We start from the raw sequence: 22689 nt of genomic DNA, 5'->3' as shown, positions 1-22689 counted from the left end.
TAAAAAAAAATGTTTTGACAGATAAATTTAGAAAACTTAAATTTATGTTGCATGAGTGTAAACATACCTATTCAAAAATATTCTATTTATTATTTTTCACAGAGTAATATAACAAAAATTACCATGGCCAAAAAAGTTCTTTTAATAATTTCTATTCATCCAAAATGTCTTCATTTTTAAAACTTTTTAAAACTTTTAAGCCCAATATTTTAAAATAATGTCTGAACATTTACTGCTAGAAGCAACGTCTTATGATAGTAAAACAATCGAGTAATTAGTGGCTTTTATGACAGGTTATAAATTGAAGTCAAAATTCGTTAGCATTTGTCCATTATAACCGAACTTTATTAAACTTAGCAAACTCTTCATATTGTTTAATACACTTAAAGTTGTTAGTGTAAAATCACTGAAGTGCATTGTTTAACAAATAGTAATAAATGAAAAACAATTGTTCGAAGTTTGAAATTTAAGTTTGATAAGATCGAATATTTTGAAAAAAAAAAACTGTGTTTTAACTGTGTTAAATGCACTAATAATTATTAATTAGTTACATTTTAGTTGCATTTAATTACGCTTTAAAATATGTCCGTATTATACGATTCATGATTGTTAATATAATAATAATAATTATCACAATACATTGATATGGTATAATATCTAGTCTTACGTATAATATTCTCAGTCTTTAATCGTCAGTTGATTATTTTTAGAAATAAATGGAAATTATGAAATCTTGAAATAATTTGTTTACTATTTGGTTATACCTATATATATTTTTGAGAACTTAGAATATTAACTAATCATCATTATAGCGTTTGTAAGCCAAAATAACATCTATAACTATATTTTGTGTATTTTCTTATGAGAATTCTATAACTTTTTCAAAAAAGCATAGGATTATGGAAATTTCTATGAATAATATTTTACTGGATATTTATGCTGTACATATCGATCGTTATAGATCATTTTCCTACCCAACATTGACAATTGACATAATATTATTTGTATTTTCTAAACACAGTAAGACACTAAGACCGAAAACACTAATTTATTATTTATCTCATATTGGCAGTTAAAAAGTAAATATTTGTCGAAAATTGCGCCCTGGATTCTCGAAGTCAGCCATCGCCAATACCATTTATTTCCAAATATTTACTGTTGCTTACAAACAGGGTAGATATACCCTGTGGATAAATGATGGGTTCAAATTTATTATTATTATTAATTTTTTTACTAAAAGGAAATCGGGTAGAAAATTCAATAGAGTACCGATGAGAAACATAGTGTGAAAGGATGTTTCCACTCGGGAAGGTATATAGTTCGGTGGTAAATACTGAGTTCGATAGCCTGGCGTCACTTGTTCAATTGATGATCCAGCGCGCGTTGTCGAATAAGCATAATCAAAAAGTTTAAAGTTATGGTGGGTCATAAAATGGTAATACGATTCTCAGAAGTGAAATAAATATGGCTCACGCATATAACATATCATAAGTCATAACTACAATATCACCTACAACACGGATTTTGGTCGTTGATCTCCGATTGGTTATAAGTTATGACTTTTTCGTAAATAAGTACGTGAATATATTTACGACAATTATTTATACAATTTTGATATACTCAGAAAAATTTACATTATTTCATACCAATAATTTACCGTAAGTACGGACTCAAGTGTAATCGATATATTTTGGGTTTTATTTGCTATATTTATATAGTAGGTACGTATGCAATTAAAATTTTTATTAATTTAATTATCAGATGGGCGATTATCACGTAATACTGTAGGAAAATTAGATAACATGGTTAATGAAACAGAAGAAATACCTAAACCTAAACCTATGTGTTTGTCTACGAAATCTTATATTGTAACTTTTTTAGTTTTTAAACATAATATTCATAAATAAATTTGTAATATTCGTTCTTTTTATCGAAGATTTTATTAAACATTAAAATATGTGTATACCACTTAATTATAGATATTATGTGTCGATACCTACTACTTAAGTTATAATAGATACTGGAATAGTATAATAACTTTGGTGCTTTAACAATATAATATCAAAAATTATTATTTATATAAAAATACGTTTGATGAAATAAAAGTTATTTTTAAAGCATTGATAAAATATAATCATCATACGAAGTAGGTAATATATTTGCAAATGAGACGAAACAGATAACTGTCATAACAGAAAACCAATAAAACCACATACAGCTGTCACACACTAACTTAAGTCATAGTTCGTTAGTGGATAAGATAGCGAGCCGTTCACACAATACGCATTCAAGTAGTAATACCTATAAATAAATAGATCGGAGATAAACAAAGAGTTTATTAAAGGGCCTTTTAGCCATTTAATCGGTCTCTTTATGCACGCTTTTCACGTTCTTGATTCTGGATTTTCTTTATTTCCTTAAGTCATTCTTCTACATAAGTAGTTTATAACAAAGTTATTTATACAATATTATACTACAGAGTTATATAACGTATACCCTGATGCGTTTGAATTGCTTGTCAGTCTTCTCCTAAATGTTTGTTTCTTAATACTTCCTAACAAAGTGTTATATTTTGTGTATAATTCGTATGGAGTTTAGGAGTTAGGAGTCTGGACGAATATTTGATTATTATTCTACGATATTAACTGTCTTTTGTGTTGATGTGTTGGTTTTATCAAAGATTTATTTTTTGTTAGTTTTAGAATTTGCATAAATATTTAAGAGACGGAGTATTTATAAGGTTTAACAAATATAAAATATAACTGCAGGAAAACGTTTTTTGCAATTAAATACATTTTATTATATCATTACTTGCAGTATCTCAAATCACTACTGTGGTATCCTTGCTATGCGGTTTCTGAAATAGTTTTATTCTTATTCATAACGAATAGTACTAAACATATAGCTCTATTCTATTATGTACATAGTGTGACATCCGATTTTTTTCTTATTATTTTTAGTTCAAATTTAATATTTAAATGCATAATATATAGGAACGAAATAAATGGGTCAATTTACCTAAGCCTAGCTAAATAACTTACTGCATAATATTATATACACATATAGTTTTAAGGTAGGCAGATGAAAATAATAGGTATGATTACATAATACTAAATATAACAATAAGCTTAATAAATTATGAATGGGCCGATTTTCAATATGATCGATGTTACCAATTGTTTTTCTATATAATCGTATTTATATTCTATTGGTACAACTAGAACACAATTTTTAAATAACGGTAAAACGGGGGTAGCTATTATATTTCAATAGAGAACAAATTAATAGATTTTTTTATTGTTTTTAACATAGATATATTATTGGCCAGGATATAACTTGACCTAGTGTGTTAAAAAAAACCGATTATTTTGCGGAACACTTTGTTTATCACCATAAAAATCCAAACCAATATATTTCATATAATATATATTGTATATTAATATGTATTTTTATTAAAAATCAATCTATAATTCATAATTTATTAAATTCATAACAAAATGTATTATGTTGCTAGATATTTTTCTACTGTGATATACCCAAAAACATTCTATGATTCCTCAAATTTCCTTACAGGGGAAAATATTTAGTTGCATATTACATTTCGTAGTTTTTGTTTTTATAAAAAGGCACATTTTATCGCTCCAAAATTCATACATTTGAATACAACTCAATGACATAAAATTACTATTACAAAAAAGTAAAAACATATTAGATTACAATTAAAACCAGAATTATAGTGTGATGAAATACATTTTTATAACAATGATCCTTGTGTATTATGGTGGGTTTGAAAAAATAAATTGCAGATTAAAAAGTTTACACCATCAAGCAATAACGATCATAATTTTAATATTAATATGAAATAATATTAACATAGGGATATACTAAGCTAATTAATATTAGGTATATACCAACTTTATAAAATACAACGTCTCCAAAGTAAATTGTTCCCGTGAGAACACTTTATTTGGTTACCAAACTGGGAGATTTCGGATTGGTTGGAAAGTTATTGAGAACATTTTTGACTACCAAGTAGAATATTTTAATGGTAATAAGATAAGGAAAACTTTCCTATTTGAAACTTTGAAATGATAACAATGAAAGTAAATTGGCAGTTTTATAGGAACTAATTGAAATTCAAAATAGTTTTTTTTAGCAGTTTTAATCAATGCATTTTTAGTGATTTGGTAGTTCAAATTATAGCTATAGCTAATAGCTTAAAATAAATCCTTCAAATTGATGAGAAACCTTAACAATTGAATTGAAAACTGTTATATAGAATATTTAATATTCACTTAAAGAGCAAATAATTTTAATTAAACTAATTTTAGTACTATTTTTCTGTTTATTGGTTATGTAGCTATTTTAATTTTAAATATGAAGTTTCTTTTTTAAAACAGATTATTTAATTATTTATTTTCATTTGATAAATTATACTTAGCTGAATTTTTTATAACTTATTAATAAATATTTGATGAAACTTTGTGTCTACAATTAAATTTTTATATCTGACTTCTAAAATTGTTTCAATGAAAATAATAACATACAAAGACATAAGGACATTTCCTTATTTTTATTTTGGTTAACAAAAAGAATATTGAAATCTCTGAGAACAAATTTATTTAACAAGCACAAATATTTTATAATAAGATTTTCTTTTTTTTAAATAGGATCATTTTACTAATAATGTATATTCAAGAAAAGAAAAATAATAAACATTTTGTTTATAAGTACTTATAAAAAAAAAAAAAGCGGGTAAGTGGATGTCGCTCTGCTGTACAGTAGGTTATAAGTGGTTCAATGTATAATGGATTGTATTATATTAGAATTCAATGATATCATATCAATTGTATACGAAAAACGATTCTGAGCGGAGACGGTTTGTCAGTCTGAATATTTGATATTGTTATTATATTTTATTATAGCCTATATGTTGAATTAATATTATAAAATAATTACAATAAAATAACTAAAATCGTTATTTATATTTTTAATTTTATTAGTTTTTATGGTGATAAACAAAGCGTTAGAAATTTTTTTTTTTTATTAGAACTTTTTTTATTTTTGAACAAAACATAATATTTACAATCTGTATTTACATGTTATACAATAAGTAAATGTGATGGGGATTGATTTACAGGAGGGGGAAGTTGCCCATTGGCGACACCCCGTGAAACGTTAGAAATTAATTTTTTTTTTTGTAATTTGTCGGTGGTTTTTTCCGCAGCATTAAATAACTATTGAGAAAATTGAAAAATGGCCTCTCTAAAGTCCAATTCTTGATCCAATTTACTAAGAGATAAGATACTATATGTTGAAACCAAGGCACTCCTTCTGATAGAAATTTTGTATACAGGATAAAAAAAAAAAAAAAAAATAAATAAACACCATTGCAAAACCACTAGATCCCTCGCTCCGCTCAGAATCTAAAACTAGATATATAAATTGAAATATTAATGTTTTGAGTTTATCTTTTGCCCAAATTTTAAATTTTAATAACATTTTTTTTTTTTGTCAATCAATACATATTTTAAATATTGTTATTCATCATATTTTTCTAACTATATATTTCTTTATACTTAACTTGAAAAAATAAAACTATTCTATAATAGTATGATTTATTAAAAATCAATCATTATTTTTTATATGATTAAAAATGTTATTTATTAAGCAGAGCGATTATCAGCAAATGTCAACGCATCAATACTGTAACACGGCGCAGTGTGTAGGCAGATTTAGTGCATTTATGTGTCGCAGTAAATTATTTACATATCCTATTATACATTTTAGAATACGGAGTGTAACAGGAAGCCCTGACAAATGATATAACTTTTGTTCTAATCAGTAATCAATAGTGATGTAAATTTTCATGTAAACTTTTTTTGGTGAAAATTTTGGTGAAAATCTTATAATTTATCATATCATTTCTTATCAAATAAATCTTTTGATATTAAATAGCTGTAGTATATTTAACCTTCATAATTATATTTTAAAATATGTACTTTTATTAGTTATTACCATTTACCCATTTTAATATAATGTTGGTATTATTCTAATGAACATAATATAGTAAATTCAAAATACAAATCATTAAATATATACAATATATACCTATATCAATATATAATATTTAATTCAGTAATAAATGTGCATTTTTATCTTTTATTAAAAAATGTTGTATTTTTACTTCAGTATAAATTATGAGTGTATAAATGTTTGTTACAATAATTATTGATTTTTCAATTTTTAACGGATGTAATTTATTGTTTGAGTCACTCCCTCAATTTTATTATAAGTGTTTTGTTTGATTCTGTCGTTATACTTGTTACAATGTAAATAAAAATGAAACAGTAATTTTATAAAGTATTTTAAAATTTTATTTAAACTTAAAAATTAATTAATTTAAGAAAAGTACAAATAAAAATACATTTTCAAAATTTTCAAGTTTTCATTCAATGAAAAAAAAATTGTTCAATTGAAAATTTTCAAGCTTACATCTCCAGTAATCAATATTATTCGATTTTCTTTATGTTTGCGCTAGTATAAAATGTTTTGTTTTATTTTTTAATACTTAAAATAAAAATTTTTAAATCTGATATTTTTTTGAAAAATTCAAAATAGCCAATTTGTAAATCTGATTTTTAGATATATTTTGATTATAAGAATATTTCTTTAAGTCATGTAGTTAATTCTTCCAATTTTTTTAAAACTTTTTACTTTTGTTAAGTAGAGTTGATAGAAAAAAATCATACATAATCGTAAAAAATACTTGAAATTAAAAATCAGATTTAAAATATTTATAATCAGTATTAAATAATAAAAAAATGTTATATTATACATGTAGCGTATGAGTCAATAAATGAGAACATAAGTTTTTTATTTGTCAGGTATTCCTGTTACAACATATATTGTTAATCATTTACTTTTATGCAGGGGTTAAAGTGAGGGAGGACGCAGGAGGACTCAGTGCCCCTACTTCTGACGGTGGTTAAAAAGCATCCCCTTTAACAAATTAGGATTTTATACATTAGACATTATACATAAAATTATATATGGAACGCTTAAAACTATATGGAGACATTAGTCCCCTTTGGAAATTTTTCCCAATTTAACCCCTGCTTTTATGTTGGTTTCACGAATCATAATTTGGTTTTGGTACGGCATTATTAACAATTTTCATGTGATCCTACGTTAGTTTTAATTTAGTCGAATTTAAGACCAAGGTACCAATGTTTGTACATACATCAGTCAAACTTATCGTCGGCCTAAGAGTCGCAAAGGGTGTATGTCAAATATTACAAATATTTCAGGAGAGGAATAAAACGAAAGGCGTATTTCCATTATTTATTACATTGATAATATGGCGGTACGACTTTCTCTTAGGTCTTAAAATCATTGCATCAGAGATACGATGATTTCTAATTATCAATTTCATGGAGGATAAAATGATACAATTTCAGTTATTCCTTTATCATACGATGCGGTTTTTTTCTTAATTTTAATCACCAATAATCCTGAAATCCAAAGAAATAGATTTACGCCCTTTGCGACTTGGGCTGATACATTATATTATAATTTTGGGTGATTTTATTTTAGTACTTTAGAAATTTTTTCGTTGACAAGTCAATAGTTATTAAACATTTATTTTGAATAATTTGTTGTGAATCCAGTATAAACAGATTATATTTCAAAACCATTATTTTTTAATATTCCAGTAAACAATGAAAATTTACATGAATGGACATTGTGATTTCGTTTTTAGCAGTGTTCCCATTATTTAAGTCTATGCTGTATAATATTATAATTACTATGTGTTTTCTTATGAAGAGTTGATAAATAAAATTATTTCGCGTTTAATATAATTCAGTAAAAGATTTTATAATTCGCCTATTGCCTATAACTTTAAACTGTAGTTATATCTTATATCAAAGAATGTTTTTTGGTGAATATATATATTTTTTTATAACTGATGTTGCAATATCATATACAATATGCATACATAAAATATCAAGTGGGATTTTTATTTTATCATTATTATACTTTCGAAATATTTTATTATTATTTTTTTTTACTTTATAATTACATGAATATATTATGTGAAATTTGAATATTTCATTGTGTATAAATACCCATTTTGATTATAATATTTATATTTTGTCCTAAATTATAATATTATTATATTTTACTGCGTATTCTAATCAAAAATCTAAATGAAAATAATATACAAATGCATATCTCTAAAGTTTGTACTATATGCATTATGATGAATAATTTACTAATTCTAGTCCCAATAATATTAAAAACCTAGGTAACTTTCGTTCAAATATTTATTCAACCATGAATTTAATTCAAGATATTATTATAGGCACTATTATGCGCATCTGATTAAACGATTTTGATATGGTTTCGGTTGATTTGTTGGAATTATATAGATTTCTATAATTAACATCAAATGTTTTTACTTCATTGTTTCATACTTAACAGTAAGTGACTTTGTTTGTTTTTAACATAGGCGTGTTCAGACTTTTGTGACTGAAGGGGCACAACAAATTTTTAAATTGTTAGACCTATTTTTTTTTGAGACATGAAGAAACATTAATTTTTTTGTTACAAAATGCACAATGGTAGAAATATTTTTTAACTATGATCAAAAAGTATAACCATTGTTAAAACAATAAAAATACTTTTTTCCCATTCATTATACAAGGTAGACAATATACAAATTGTAAAACTATTAACTAATTAGTAATAAATAATTTGAGTTTCTGACAAAATTTAAATAATTTTAACAAGTCGTAAAATATCTAAACACATTTTTGAAATGATAATCGGTAATTGGATATTTTCAGCTAATAAAACAATATTATCACTGGTTAGATAAAATAGTATTTAATCTGTGATATCACAGCGCAAGACCTGGTAAATGGGCACAACAGTACCATTGCATGTTATGTAGTTATAAAGAATTGATGAACATAATATTATAATCATCATATAATCATTAATTAATAAATGCGTAACTAAAAAAATTACAATTAATCAAAATCTATATGTACTGCAGGGTACACACGATTTTTTTTTTATCCTGGCATGATTTTGTTGTAGGCACAGTCTGCCGGGAGGGCCAGTGCCCACCCGGCCCTTTCCGTAAACACGCCTATGGTTTTTAATCATTAGTAGGTATACGAACTCTCACATAATTACATTTCCTTAAAGGCTTAAACACACTTAATAATTCACGAATAAAAACTTATATTTTAATTAAATAAATTAATATATAATTTGCGCTAGTATTCCATTAGTATAAAATAAATACAGTATAAAAATAACAATAAATTGTATGTATAAACTTAATCAATTTTAAATTTTAAGCCACTAACTCTTTAAAATAATGCATTTAGTTGGAACTTCTAACTATATTGGAAAAGAACTTGTGTCAACCCTGACAATCGTTTAATCTTAAATACAACTGTGGGATTTCCATGTACGTTCATGAAATAGTAAATATAATATTCCTTTAAATATTAATACTAGTATTAGTCCAGAAGCTACTGACGGTCTGATCTTTCCCATTTTACCTCACTTGATTTTTTATGATCTTCTTTATTCTATAGAATCCTGAATACAATAAAAAAAAATGGCAGAATTGTAGACCGGCTCAAGGGGAATGAAAAAGTATATTTTATGGAACTTCTCTTTGGATTTATAAGTTGTCATCATTAAATTATGTATCGAAATATTATTCATGACTAATTAGTAATAAAAAGTCATTTTTAAAAATTATCCTTTAGTTATTACTAATAATACTTATTAGTTACCTCCATGAGTTTTAATATTTAATTTAAGTAAGATAATATAATCGAATATGAAAATAATAGGTGACATGACACATAATATTATAATGTATTACCTATGATAATATTATTATGACAAATGTCAAGCTAAGCAATAATAATATTTGAACAAAAAAAAAAAAAACACGTAATACTTATTTTATAACTAATAGATGTTTTATTTATTTTATTTTATGTGCCCATATGACGTTTTTATTAGCTATTTAAATAGATTTATATATGGAATTTCAATCTTATGTGCTAATCGCCATGTATGCAATATAACATGAGCATTGTGAACAATAGTTATAATATATACAGTGTAGTAACAATAGTGAATCAAGGTAATGGCATATTGTTAAAATGATCAGCTGTAACTTTAATCCTAAAATAACTTTGTTCACAATAACATTATATTATATCTACACAGTAGAAATAAAAAAAGCCATTGAATTACGTATTCTAAGGTTTGTTGGAGACATTTACCGCACGAAAATCTTATTTTCGAACAAATTCTCTTTACACTAACACCGTATTACTATAAAATGTAATATGTATAGTATTTTTTTTAACAATAATAATAAAATGTACTTTCAAACTTCAAAAAATGTTATTAACCAAGTAAAAATGTAGTGGTATAATATGGATCATTTGAAATATTCAAGCGTATTAGAGACCTCGTCAAAAAAAAACATACTATAACAGAATAGCTATAATATGATGCAGATGAAGATGGTTTAGTCATGACGTGCTTAAGGACACGTTGTGGCAAACATAAATCGGATAAAGTATGGAAATGGAAAATGTGAATTGTGTACCCAAGTTTTTTGGATACACATCGATCATGAAAGGAAAATATGTCACAATGTGTATAACAAGAGTATGCTGATTGTAAGCCACGGAATACTAGAACAATATTAAGAATTATTATATATTAGTGACGCATCAAGATAATAATATTATGAACATGCAAAACAGACAAACAATTACGATGCCAGTTGAAAATCATATTTAACCGTACTATTACTAAACAGTAAACATAATGTTATTATTAGTAATACTTTTATAATTTAAAAATATTTACACGTGGTAGGTACAATTATAATGTAAATTCTACGTTGTATAGCATTTATCAATTTATATTAATATTGAAAAGTGCTTTATTTGTATAATAAAATTAATGTGACTTATATTATAAAACTACGTATTAAATATATATATTATAAGTACCTATAAGTTCATATTATTTCATATCTATACGAGAGATAAGATACGACATTTTAATCCATTTACTAACCATACGCTAAACAAATAAATAATTGTACTTATTTGAAATTATATGCATATTCCAAAAAATAAAATTTTAAATAACTAAATCAGTATTCTAGTTTGTACATAACTGAATGGCTCTTTAAAAATATCTATATCGTTTAAATAATATTAAGTAAATAACATTTGTGTGCAATTACCATTTATTTATCATTTGTGTGGGACCTAATAATATATTATGGCAGTTGCACGAAAATGTTATTTATCAAGCTACATTTAAAAAATATGCTTTCAAAGAGCTCTCTATAGTTATGTAAAAATAAAATACTGATTTATTAAGTAATTTTTTCTGTTAAATTATAAATATAATTGTATTGTGTAACGCTATCTTGTTCTGATATCATTGATGCTGCTCTAAAAACAAAATAAGAACGTAATTTATTTTATTCTTCCTTATTATTAAATACGTATTGAAATATGTTCAAATCAAAACGTTTTACGTTTTTTTCTTCTAAATGTTATACACTTATACCACTATAATATATTTATTTAATAAAATATAATTTGTCGTATAATTGACAGTTTGAATTTATATACATTTATATAATATCAAATAATAGATTTTAAGATGTTTTTGGCTCATTATTTGTTACCATTTTTTCAGATTTATTTATTTATCATGTAGCTATACCTACATATTTGTATTATATTTAAAAACTGTCGGTATCTACATAATGGAAAAATAAAGAATACAATATTATTAAATCGATAATTTTTCGAGAAATCTAATGATTGGGTTTTCTTATCCAAATTTAATGAGATATACCCATTTATGTTATGTTTATTTGTATTTTTAAAAATGATTTGAAACTATTACATTTAATACAGACTCACATGTGTGAACATATTTTATGGAGCATGGGTTTCATAGGTCATAGTTTGTATAAGCTGAATATGTATTACATTTTTATATTTATTATTAAATGTTGTGATTTTTAAATTACGAGTTTTACAATATTCATTGTAATAATGTTAAGTTTGGGAAGGTATAAAGAGTTTTTTTAAAAATACAATTTATATCCAAAAAAATGTTGTTTCTATTTTTATTAACACAAACATCAAAGGTATCTATGAAAGTTTTAAAATATTAACGATTTTACTCTCAGAAAATGTGTATAAAATAATATACAACGTCAAAAATTTGTTTTGCTATTTATCGATGCCCTTCGTTTTGTATTTTATTATTTGTTTTAATTTTAAATTTTTTTCTCTGTCATCGACATTTGGGATGGTAAAAATGTTCCAATTTTTCACATCAGCTTTCTGATAGAAATGTGAATTGGTGAGAATGTAGTTGGTGTATTCGGGAGGTAAAAATTGAAAATTCCCAATAGTTTTTGGAAGCGTAGGGTAAAACAATAGAAATAGAAATTATACTCAAAACCAATTAAAATTGATTTTATTTTTTTAGTGTAACTCAAACATAATAATCGTAGACACTTTAAATTTTCACCTAATATTTATAATAGCGTTATTCACGTGGTAACTTTTGCACTTAGTAATAAAGCTTGAAAATGTAATGAAAGAGTCCTCATAAGATGCTTTAATAGTAGTAAAATATTAAAGATAGCTGATTTGCACGAATATTTTTATATGTATTTAAAGTTTAAAAAAAAGTTTACTGCAAAGTAACATTCATTTTTACAATTGTTTTTGGTATTTTGATGTAATTCAAAAATTAATAACCGTTGACACTTGCAATTTCACAAAATATATTTTATATTAGTATTTTCCACGTACCTTTACAATGATATAATATTATTATATAATTTAATTCAAATTAGGTACATAGTTACATTACAATGACTAATTAATATTTTACTTACTCATAACTTGTATTCAAATTGGAATATCATAAAAAAGCCAGCTTACCAAAATTGTTAATGTTCTTAACTTTAAAATTGTTAATTCAGTTTAGAATTGTCAATTCAGTCTAACATTAAAGCTAACAACACAATATTGGATCCGGCTTAATACAAATATGGTATGTTTCCCGTGGATAATAGAGAAAAATTAAATAGTATGCTGATATCCTCTAAAGACTTTAGAGAACGGTACCCATGAATTTGTTATCTCCGTCTTACACACGCATGACATGGCAAATTTTCATTCACTAGTTTCAAAAGTATGATGTTATTTTTGATATTTGAGTGAATTGACCTATTATAAAATTTTTAGATGATAACATTATCTGTGCTTAAGCGTTCACTTTTATTCGATATTTTAATTTTCAAGCGAGATATGAGCATTTTTAATTTTTGATATTTTACATACAAAATATGTCTTACTTGAAAATGAAAATATTGAAAAATCATCAACGCCTAAGCACAGATAATATTCTTACCTAAAAGTATGATAATAGGTCAATTCGCTCTAATATTAAAACTAACAACACGCTATTGAAATTAGTGAACGGAAATTTGCTATGTCGTGCATGCGGAGACAAAAAATGCATGGGTAGAGTCCTCTTAAAGTATAATATGCTGAATATGGTAAATATTATTTGTTGTTCACTCACTCAAAGACTTATTTAAAGATTTGCTATGACTACCCATCATCTCAAGTTTGTAAGATCGAGTTATTAGTTATAACATTGATATGCTATGGTTTTAAATAATCAACATTTTTTTATTGAACACAATTTTTTTTAAGGCGATTGAAATATCTGATTGAAATAATAATTATATACTTTTTTTATCATTTTTTATGTATATACCTATATATTTTGTTAGTTGCATAATATGTAAAATCTAAATGGAATTCTATGGACTATGGATATAATATTATTTAGGTATTTATAAAATAGCTAAAATACACATTTGCTACTATTTAAACGACATATTCAGTAAGATAGTTTTAGAATGTATGATGTGTCATTCATGTGTTGTTGATTATAAGTTATAACTTATATTGTTATGATGAGCGATATAAATTCTTTTACGACTTGTTTTCAGGACACACCTACACAGAATTTAAGTTTCAACATTTTCATTACCTCATATTATATATTTATTGAATAATAGGATGTCTAGGGAACTACACAATTTTAATGGCTGATTTCAGAATTGTTCAAGCTTATATTTTTTTCGTGTCTGGAATTTTATTAATTTATAGTAAAAATTTAAAAACATCAAGTATCATTAATTATTAGTTTTACCTCTTTCCTTATGAAAAAAAATTAATAAAATGTCACATTCCAATACTGCAAAGATCTGCTAGAGTTGCAGAGTTGCATCAGCGTTAATATAAATAAATAAATAATATTTGAAACTTATGAAACATCGGTTGTTCAGTTCTAAATAACAATATTGAGTAGGGTTTTCGTTCTGTTATTCGTGAACATCGGCGAACATATAATGATTTTTCAATAACAGTATAAACGAATAAAAATGCTCAAAATGTGTTGTATAATATAATAAATATTAATTTGAAGAATAGTCCATTATTATAGAACATAAGTTAAAATGATTATTAGTGGAACGTATGATAGGTATTCAATTTGATTGAAAATAAAATATACTGACTAATGTTTACAGCCATCGCGCATCATTAAAAATAATAAAATATGAAGTTAAATCGTTATTATTAATTTTAATATTTTAAGCTAGATACCCATTAATACAACTATTATTATTGAATCATTTCAACCGACTTATGTATCAAAACCTTAAATAAAAACGTCATATTTATAGTTCTATATAATATTAAATAAATAATATTATTGTATTGTATTTGTCATGTGAACGTGTCATCTATTTTGCCAACATTTAATGGGTTTAATTCATGACAGGACGTTTTGAAACTATTTTTTTTATGTCAATACAATTTTGTAAACAACAATAATATTGTATAAAAACAAATTAAAAATAATACTTAAGTTAAGATTTTTCTAATTTGAATTTTAGCTATTACCTATCTTTGAAATTATAAATTATAAATTATTTGTATAATGAGTATATATTATTATATAACTTTTAGTATACGAGTTTGTGAAATCGTGTTTGTGTTGTGTAGGTATTATATTTTAATAAATAATAGAGAAACAACAGAAAAATTTACTAATTATATATAAATGTAAAATTAATTTTAATTAATATTATATTATGTGTCAACAATACGAGGCAATGGAAGAAAAAATATTAATTTTAGTGATGATATTATAAATGTTTTTTGTGGATTGAATTAATATTTATTTTGAAGACTAGGACTATCTATATAACATAGTTGAGATTCTGAGCGAAGAGATGAATATATTGATTTTACAGTGATGTGTGTTTTATTTTTGTTTCTGTGTTCACGATAAGTAGTTGAAATAATGCTTCAATTTTCAACTTTATTATCTTTTCTGGTGGAATCTAGTTGGTGTATTCAAAGGGTACAAATCAAAAGTTGTTTCCCAACAGTTTTCAAAAGAGTCGGGAAAATCAAATTAAAAAATTAAGAAAAACGGCATTTTTACGCAAAACCAGTTTTTAACAAAATTATTTAGATTTTGGGTGTAGGTAAGTAAAAAAAAAATGGTACATAATTAAAATGTTCACCAAATTTTTATATTTTCTATACAAAATTGAAAATACATTTAAAAAAAAATGTTTACTCTTTTTGAACTATTTATAGGCATGAGAAAATTTCGATTTCAATTAAGTTTTTTTTTTAATTATAGTCGATAAAAAATGTTTCGCTCGGTCAAAATATTTCACAATTTAATACAAGGTTCCTCATGAGTCATGAGTAATTGTTAGCGGTAATCTAAAAACAATTAAAGTAGGTATCTATAAATCCACAATAATTTTTAATAAAAGCCTGAAGTTAAAAATGCATAAACAATTTTATATTTAATAATTTTTAAAATATTAAAATTTAATGCAAGATTCCTAAAATATGTTTCTATATTTAACAAAAAAAAATCTTTACCGGATAGTCAAATTTTTTTTTATGGGCGTTTAACATTGGATAATTCCCGCGTAAATCAACGAATTCTCATCGAAAGATTTTCTTATTTTGTTGTAATTCAAAAACGAATAACCGTACATGCTTTAAACGAAGAATAACGAATTTAGTCAATTTGTTATAATTTAAAAATATGGGTACTTGAAACTTATGAAGTACATTATTATATTGTATACACACAATGTCATTTTAAAATGTAATTTTTTTGGCAAAATTTAATTCAACTTAATCTATTACTAATGAATCATAGTAAAATAAATCAATTTAATAGAAATCATATCATAACATATTTACTTAGTAATATTAGGTGACAGACCGCTTTCGATCAGAATCGTTTTTCACATACTATGGTTATATGTTATTGAATTCAAATTTAACACATCCATTACAAGTGCCCTATCTACCATTTTTCTATTGTATACATTTCTTCGTACCCAAAAATTCATTTTTTTTTCAAGTTACAATTTTTTTTCAATACTTAAAAGCCCAAACTAAAAGTTGTAAAAATAATTGTTACTTGAATTAATATTTTATTTCTATGTGAATAAATATTATTTTATCATATTCATGTATTTGCGAAAATGTTATTTGGAATGTTAATTAATTTATCTGCAATGTTGTTAACATTGCAGATAATCATAATTCACTGTCAATGAGTAATTGAATTTTTATGTTGGCAGAAACAATCTACACACGAAATGATAAATATCTCACTGATCTATTATAATAATAGTTAATTTATTTCCTTTCATAGGTTCCTATTCGTTTACGTGCATCCGGCGAGACCAAGGTATAAATTCGATTTACGAATGGTATTGTTTTGCATTCTATATTATACTGTAAGGATATCACAAAAAAAAATCCCACTTATTTAATTAAATTCGTATTTCACAAATGTCTAAGTGAATTTCAACAACAATAAATTATATACTATGTAGGTACGTATTCAATATACTTCAATAGTTCAATGTGTCACGAAACCTAAAATTCCTGATTCTTTAAAAATGCATGTTGTTTTGTGATCCGGATAGCCAATATTATTCAATAATTATCAGCCTTTTGTATATATATAATACAGGCTGTCCCCCGGCATACCCGGGGAAAGATTTGTTTTTTTTTCTATTTATAATTCGGCGGATTGAATTTGTTTTTTGCCGACGCATATATGGTGGTTTTTTTTATGTAAAAAGTATAAAATCAAAAACCTGGTTTGAGTGTCTAGCAAGACAGCGGCTTTATGCAGCTCTTTATACATTACCCAATCAGTAATCACCGAGTTAACTACTCTTTTTCAAAAATATCGATGATTTTCTCGGGTACCAAATAAAACGTATGTCACGGAATGAAACGAGCAATTTCCAAGCACATTTAGAGCATTAGAAGAACCACTGTTCCATTGTTTCAAGTTTATAAGTTTTGTCATTTAGTGAAAAATTAAGCAAATGTGTTAAAATTGTAGAATTTTATATTATTTAACTGGGCAGATAGCGCCACTTTTGTATTCCTATACAACCATTAATTTTTCCGTTTAGTAGTTGAATTTCCAAAAATCCTTTCTTAGCGGACGCCTGTGTATGTGTATACGTGTATATGTTAAATTATGTACCTATGCCGAATTTCAACCCGATCCGTCCAGTGGTTTGGGCTGTGCCTAAGCGTTGATAGACTCAGTCAGTCACCTTATCCTTTTATATACAGTGTGTTCACGGAAACAGGGAACACTTTATTACTCATTACCCTGCAAACATTTTTCAATTCTGTTTATGGGACGTTCAACAAGACTAATGGATCATAAATTCTTATAACTTAAAACTTTTTTAAATCGTGTATTTTGCGCATGCGCAATAAAACTTCATTTTTTTAAAATGGTAACCCCTATTTTAAATATTATTTTTGGGTTGACCGAATTTTTTCAAGTAATTTTGATCCATCAACTTGCATTCTAAACTCAAAATTGACGGAACTAGAGCTAGGTATAATTTTTAAAAATATTATGAAATTCAATTTTATTTTATTTTAATTGTACGTTGTTTCTTTTTTACGACTATGAAACAAATCATTATAAAAACATGAACTTTTGGAAAATACCTATCATTAATCATTCGTTATTAAATTAATCATTGCATGGGCGAGTAATAATGATTGCAATAATGAGCAAGGACTGGCAACAAAGAAAAAGTGCTTGCAATGACGACTTGCAAGGACTTGCAACACAGTGCAACAACTTACAACATCTAGCAAGTACTTGTAATGACGAAAAAGTACTTGCAACAGCGAGCAAGTACTTGAAACGTCCAGCAATGACTTGCAACAGGATACATTATGTACTTGCAACAAGGAGCAAGGAAATTCAACCAGGTGCAAGAACATGCAATGGCGAGTTAAGGACTTGAAACAATGATCAAGTACTTGCAATGACGAGCAAGTACTGGAAACAAAGAGGCAGTGCTCGCAATGACGATCAATTACTTGCATAGGGTTGAAGAACTTGTAACGATGAGCAAGAATTTGCAGCATCGAGCAATTAAGTACTTGCTAGCTGTCGAAAGTTCTTGCACACTGCTGCAAGTATTGGCTCCCTGTTGCAAGTTATTGATCTTTATTGCAAGCACTTGCTCGTTGTTTCAAGTCCTAATTCGCCATTGTAAGTTTTTGCACAAGGTTGAATGCCCTTGCTCCCTGTGGCAAGTACATAATGCATCCTGTTGCAAGTCCTTGCTTGCCCATGCAATTATTGGCTTAATAACAAATGATTACTGATAGGTCTTTTCCACAAGTTCATGTTTTTATAATAATTTTTATGATGGTAGTAAAAAGAAAACAATACGTACAAATAGTACAATTAAAAACAAATAAATTTGAATTTAATAATATTTTTAAAAATTATACCTAGCTCTAATTCCGTCAATTTTGGGTTTAGAATACAAGTTGATGGATCAAAATTACTTGAAAAAAAATCGATCAACCCAAAATAATATTCAAAATAGGGGTAACTATTAAAAAGAAATAAAGTTGTATTGCGCATGCGCAAAATATATGAGTTAAAAAAAAATTAACCTATAGGAATTTATGATCCATTTGTCTAGTTGAATGTCCCGCAAACAGAATTGAAAAATATTAACAAGGTAATGAGTGATAAAGTGTTCCCTGTTTTCGTGAACACGTATATATAGAGATTATATTATAATTACGTTATGAGCTGTTAGACAGTTACAATACGTGGTCAAACCATATACCTAACAATATCAACCGTATTCATTTTTACGGGATTTAGATAATTTGTGGGCTTGTGCCCTGTAAGTACGTCTATATAATATTAAAATTGATATTAAAATTGACATTATTATATTTATAATCAATATTCAATGATATAAGTTTTTATTGAATTAGTAATTTGTAATTTTTATATTGATAATATTGACTATTGAGTAAACACAACAATTGATATTTAAGTAAATTTACCTACGTATATTCAGCGCCTAATGGTTAAAATATCCTATAAAACAACTTTATACGCTGTTCCTGCCATCAAGATGCAGTTCACTGCTCATATTTATATTAATTTACCACAAGTATTTTTGTTGTACCCCAGGGTACCTACAGACTGTATACCTATTTATTATTTAAATAAAGTTAATTATTGTTATACGATTTGTTTTTAAAATTAATAAAAATAATTTTAGAATACATCAACACCTTTTTAAATTTATTGGTGTAATAGGTGTATACAAACTTAATATTTGTAACCCCTCCACGGCCTGGATGAGACTAATATGACTAATATGATATAATATTATGAATATAAATTGCCCGAATGTTTGATACAGTTTTTAATTGATATAATTTATTCTTGTTTTTGTGTATTTTTAGATGTGCGATTAAAATATAGATTTTTTTTTTAATAAGCCAACAAGTAACGTATTTTTTTTAATGCATGTGCATTAAAATTTTATGCGTTAATTACGTATTTTAGCAAGACAAAGATAATGTTAGGTTTATAACATTATTATACTTTATCCATTAATAATTATTTTGAAAAATAAAGGTCATGTATACATTTGATCGCTAATGTATCAGGTATTTAGTGTTTTTTATCTTTTATATAATACAAGATAATACACATGTATGGGTATTTTTTCAGTCCTAGTTTGATAACTTAAAAGTGGTTATTTTGTAAAAATATTCGTAGCATAATAATTTCTCTTCGTGTAGTTTTATTGTTGCGTATAAATACATTTATCATACCGACTTATCAGCTTATTGTCAGTTACAATATAAATGATGCTGATAATATATTTTTCGCTTTTAAAGTAAATTATATGAATTGAATTTTATGGACCAAGTATCCTATGATATAATAGGGTTTGGAGTATATTAATGTATTCTAAGCTAAACTACAAAATTAAAAATAATTTACAAATATGCGAAAACAACAAATTCACAAAATTATGATCATATTAATTATATGTTTTGTAGAAGAAAAACAGAAGAGTCTATGTAATAGTAATGCGAAATGAGATATTTAGTTTTAAAGATTATATTAATTAATGTGCTTGATATAATAATTTGGCGTTTAACGCCTTGGCGTACAATGGTGATGATAGAAAGATATTATATATGTCTTGCAGGTATAATACTCTAACAGGTACAATATTATGATCTACGACGGTTCATTGTCGTTTATAAATTACGAAGGTTTCTAGTGCAATTTATGATGTTTTGACATATTTTGGTGTGGATGACCCTCGCACTATTGGCTTGCGCACCTATGCGATAAATCGCCTTTTATTTTCACCAAGTAAAAGCAAAACAACTGCGGTATATATAATATATATATATATGTAATATGGAAAAAATTCCTTTTCCTATTATTCGAACGGCAAGGACGAACAACGATGCGTGATTTCATAATTTATCGTGGGGTTTCGTCGTTCCGGACCAATTTACAGCGCTCCGAGGGATATGCTGTATACAGCAGTGGACTATTATAAATAACGAAACAAAAATATACGTTTCTAACGATCATCAACATTTCTGTCCGTGGCGATTTTTTTCGCTTTGTGTTTTGGTAGGAGTACAATTTATAATATGACGACGACTTTTTGTTGATTTGTCGACAGTGAGATTGTCGTCACGCTACCATAATGTATCGCCCGTCAACCGCGTCGGCCTGTATAATGTTGACGATAGTGTGACGTTTCAATGAAAAATACGGTGCGATGGTTTTGTGTAACTTTTATAGTTTATTTATAGTAAGCATGACCCTGTATAATGTTACAACCGTGGTATTTATCAAAAAAATTATTAAATATTTGAAATTTAAATAGAATAATAGTGGGTACCTATGTGAAAATTAATTTAACTTCCTTGTCGTGGTGTTAATAAAATAATAATGATCACGTAAAATGTTTATGAATATAAAACATATTGAAATTTATTTTAGCTTATGATTATTGATCGCTGATCATGAAACTTCATTTACGGCGTATTTATACTTATATAAGGATTAGAAATTAAACTATACAATTGAATGTATCTAAACTTACCTATTGAGGGTGATTGCGACCAATGTAAAGACTGATGATGCGACTGTCCAGTAGGCAATGAAATTAGATGCCATGCAAAGTTCCAGACCAAAAGCCCAATCAGAGTTAAGCATATAAATAAAGTTTGGTAGACAATTGAGTGAAGCCATAAACAAATCGGAGATACTCAGACTGACCATGTAACAGTTAGTTACAGTTCGCATTCGTCTGTGAGCTGAAAAAATAAATTATACTTTTTGTTCATAAAAACAAAATTAATCTGTAAATATAATAATCTATGTTTTAAAAAATATTGTAATAAATTGAACTATATTATATTAAAATAGCTTAACGATTTCTAGGTTAATGCAATATGGATGTGATAATTATTTTAATTAGTTCAATCAGTGGTATACTCAGGATTTTGCAACAGGGAGTGGGGGCTTGAAAATTAATTACAAATTTATTTTTATTTTGTCTTGTCTAATAATTTAACTTCAACTTTTCAGCTTTTCTAGTAGAATAAATGCTGTGGTCATCGTAGGAGGTTTTTGGGAGAAAATTCGATCTAGTTGGTAATTTTGGGAAGTCGAATGGAAAAATTTGAGCATTTTTTAAAATAATCAGGAAAAACAAAAATAAATAAGAGACAATTTGTTAAAGTTGTATTATTATTGTTAAATAAATTCTTTGGTAACTTTAGTTAGATTGTATTATCTTTGATTATTTTCTATTTTAAATTACCAATAAAAAATTATTCGTTCGGTTAAAAAGCTTGAAAATGTATTATAAAGTTCCTAATTCGTTTTTATTATAGCTATTTAATAATATTAATGATAGATACATATAGGCGCGATTATTTTTTATAAGCATTTAAAGTTAAAATGTTGATATAACCACAGTTAATTTGTAGTTTAAAATGTATACAATTTTCAATTTGTATAGTTAAGGCTTGAATACTTAATACAAGGTATCTTATACAAGTAGTTCATTGTTCATACTTGAATCAAAAAATTACTGATAATTTTATGAAAATTGTTCTGCTACTTACG

At 25.9% G+C, this 22689-nt stretch overlaps 1 protein-coding gene across 5 annotated transcripts in view; it reads right to left on the bottom strand.

Annotated features, from left to right (window-relative positions):
- LOC100159754 (tachykinin-like peptides receptor 86C) overlaps positions 1-22689 on the bottom strand; it is a 181816-nt gene that overhangs the window by 23165 nt on the left and 135962 nt on the right. For all 5 annotated transcript variants that reach the window (XM_029490823.1, XM_029490822.1, XM_029490824.1 and 2 more), the window contains one exon: positions 21659-21872. In XM_029490823.1, the coding sequence (XP_029346683.1) occupies positions 21659-21872 (214 nt within the window). The remainder of the gene's footprint in view (positions 1-21658; positions 21873-22689) is intronic.

The sequence above is a fragment of the Acyrthosiphon pisum genome, chromosome A2, assembly GCF_005508785.2.
Source record: "Acyrthosiphon pisum isolate AL4f chromosome A2, pea_aphid_22Mar2018_4r6ur, whole genome shotgun sequence".
Taxonomy (NCBI): Eukaryota; Metazoa; Arthropoda; class Insecta; order Hemiptera; family Aphididae; genus Acyrthosiphon; species Acyrthosiphon pisum.
Note: the sequence above shows the minus strand (reverse complement) of the source record. Positions and strands in the feature narration are given on the sequence as shown.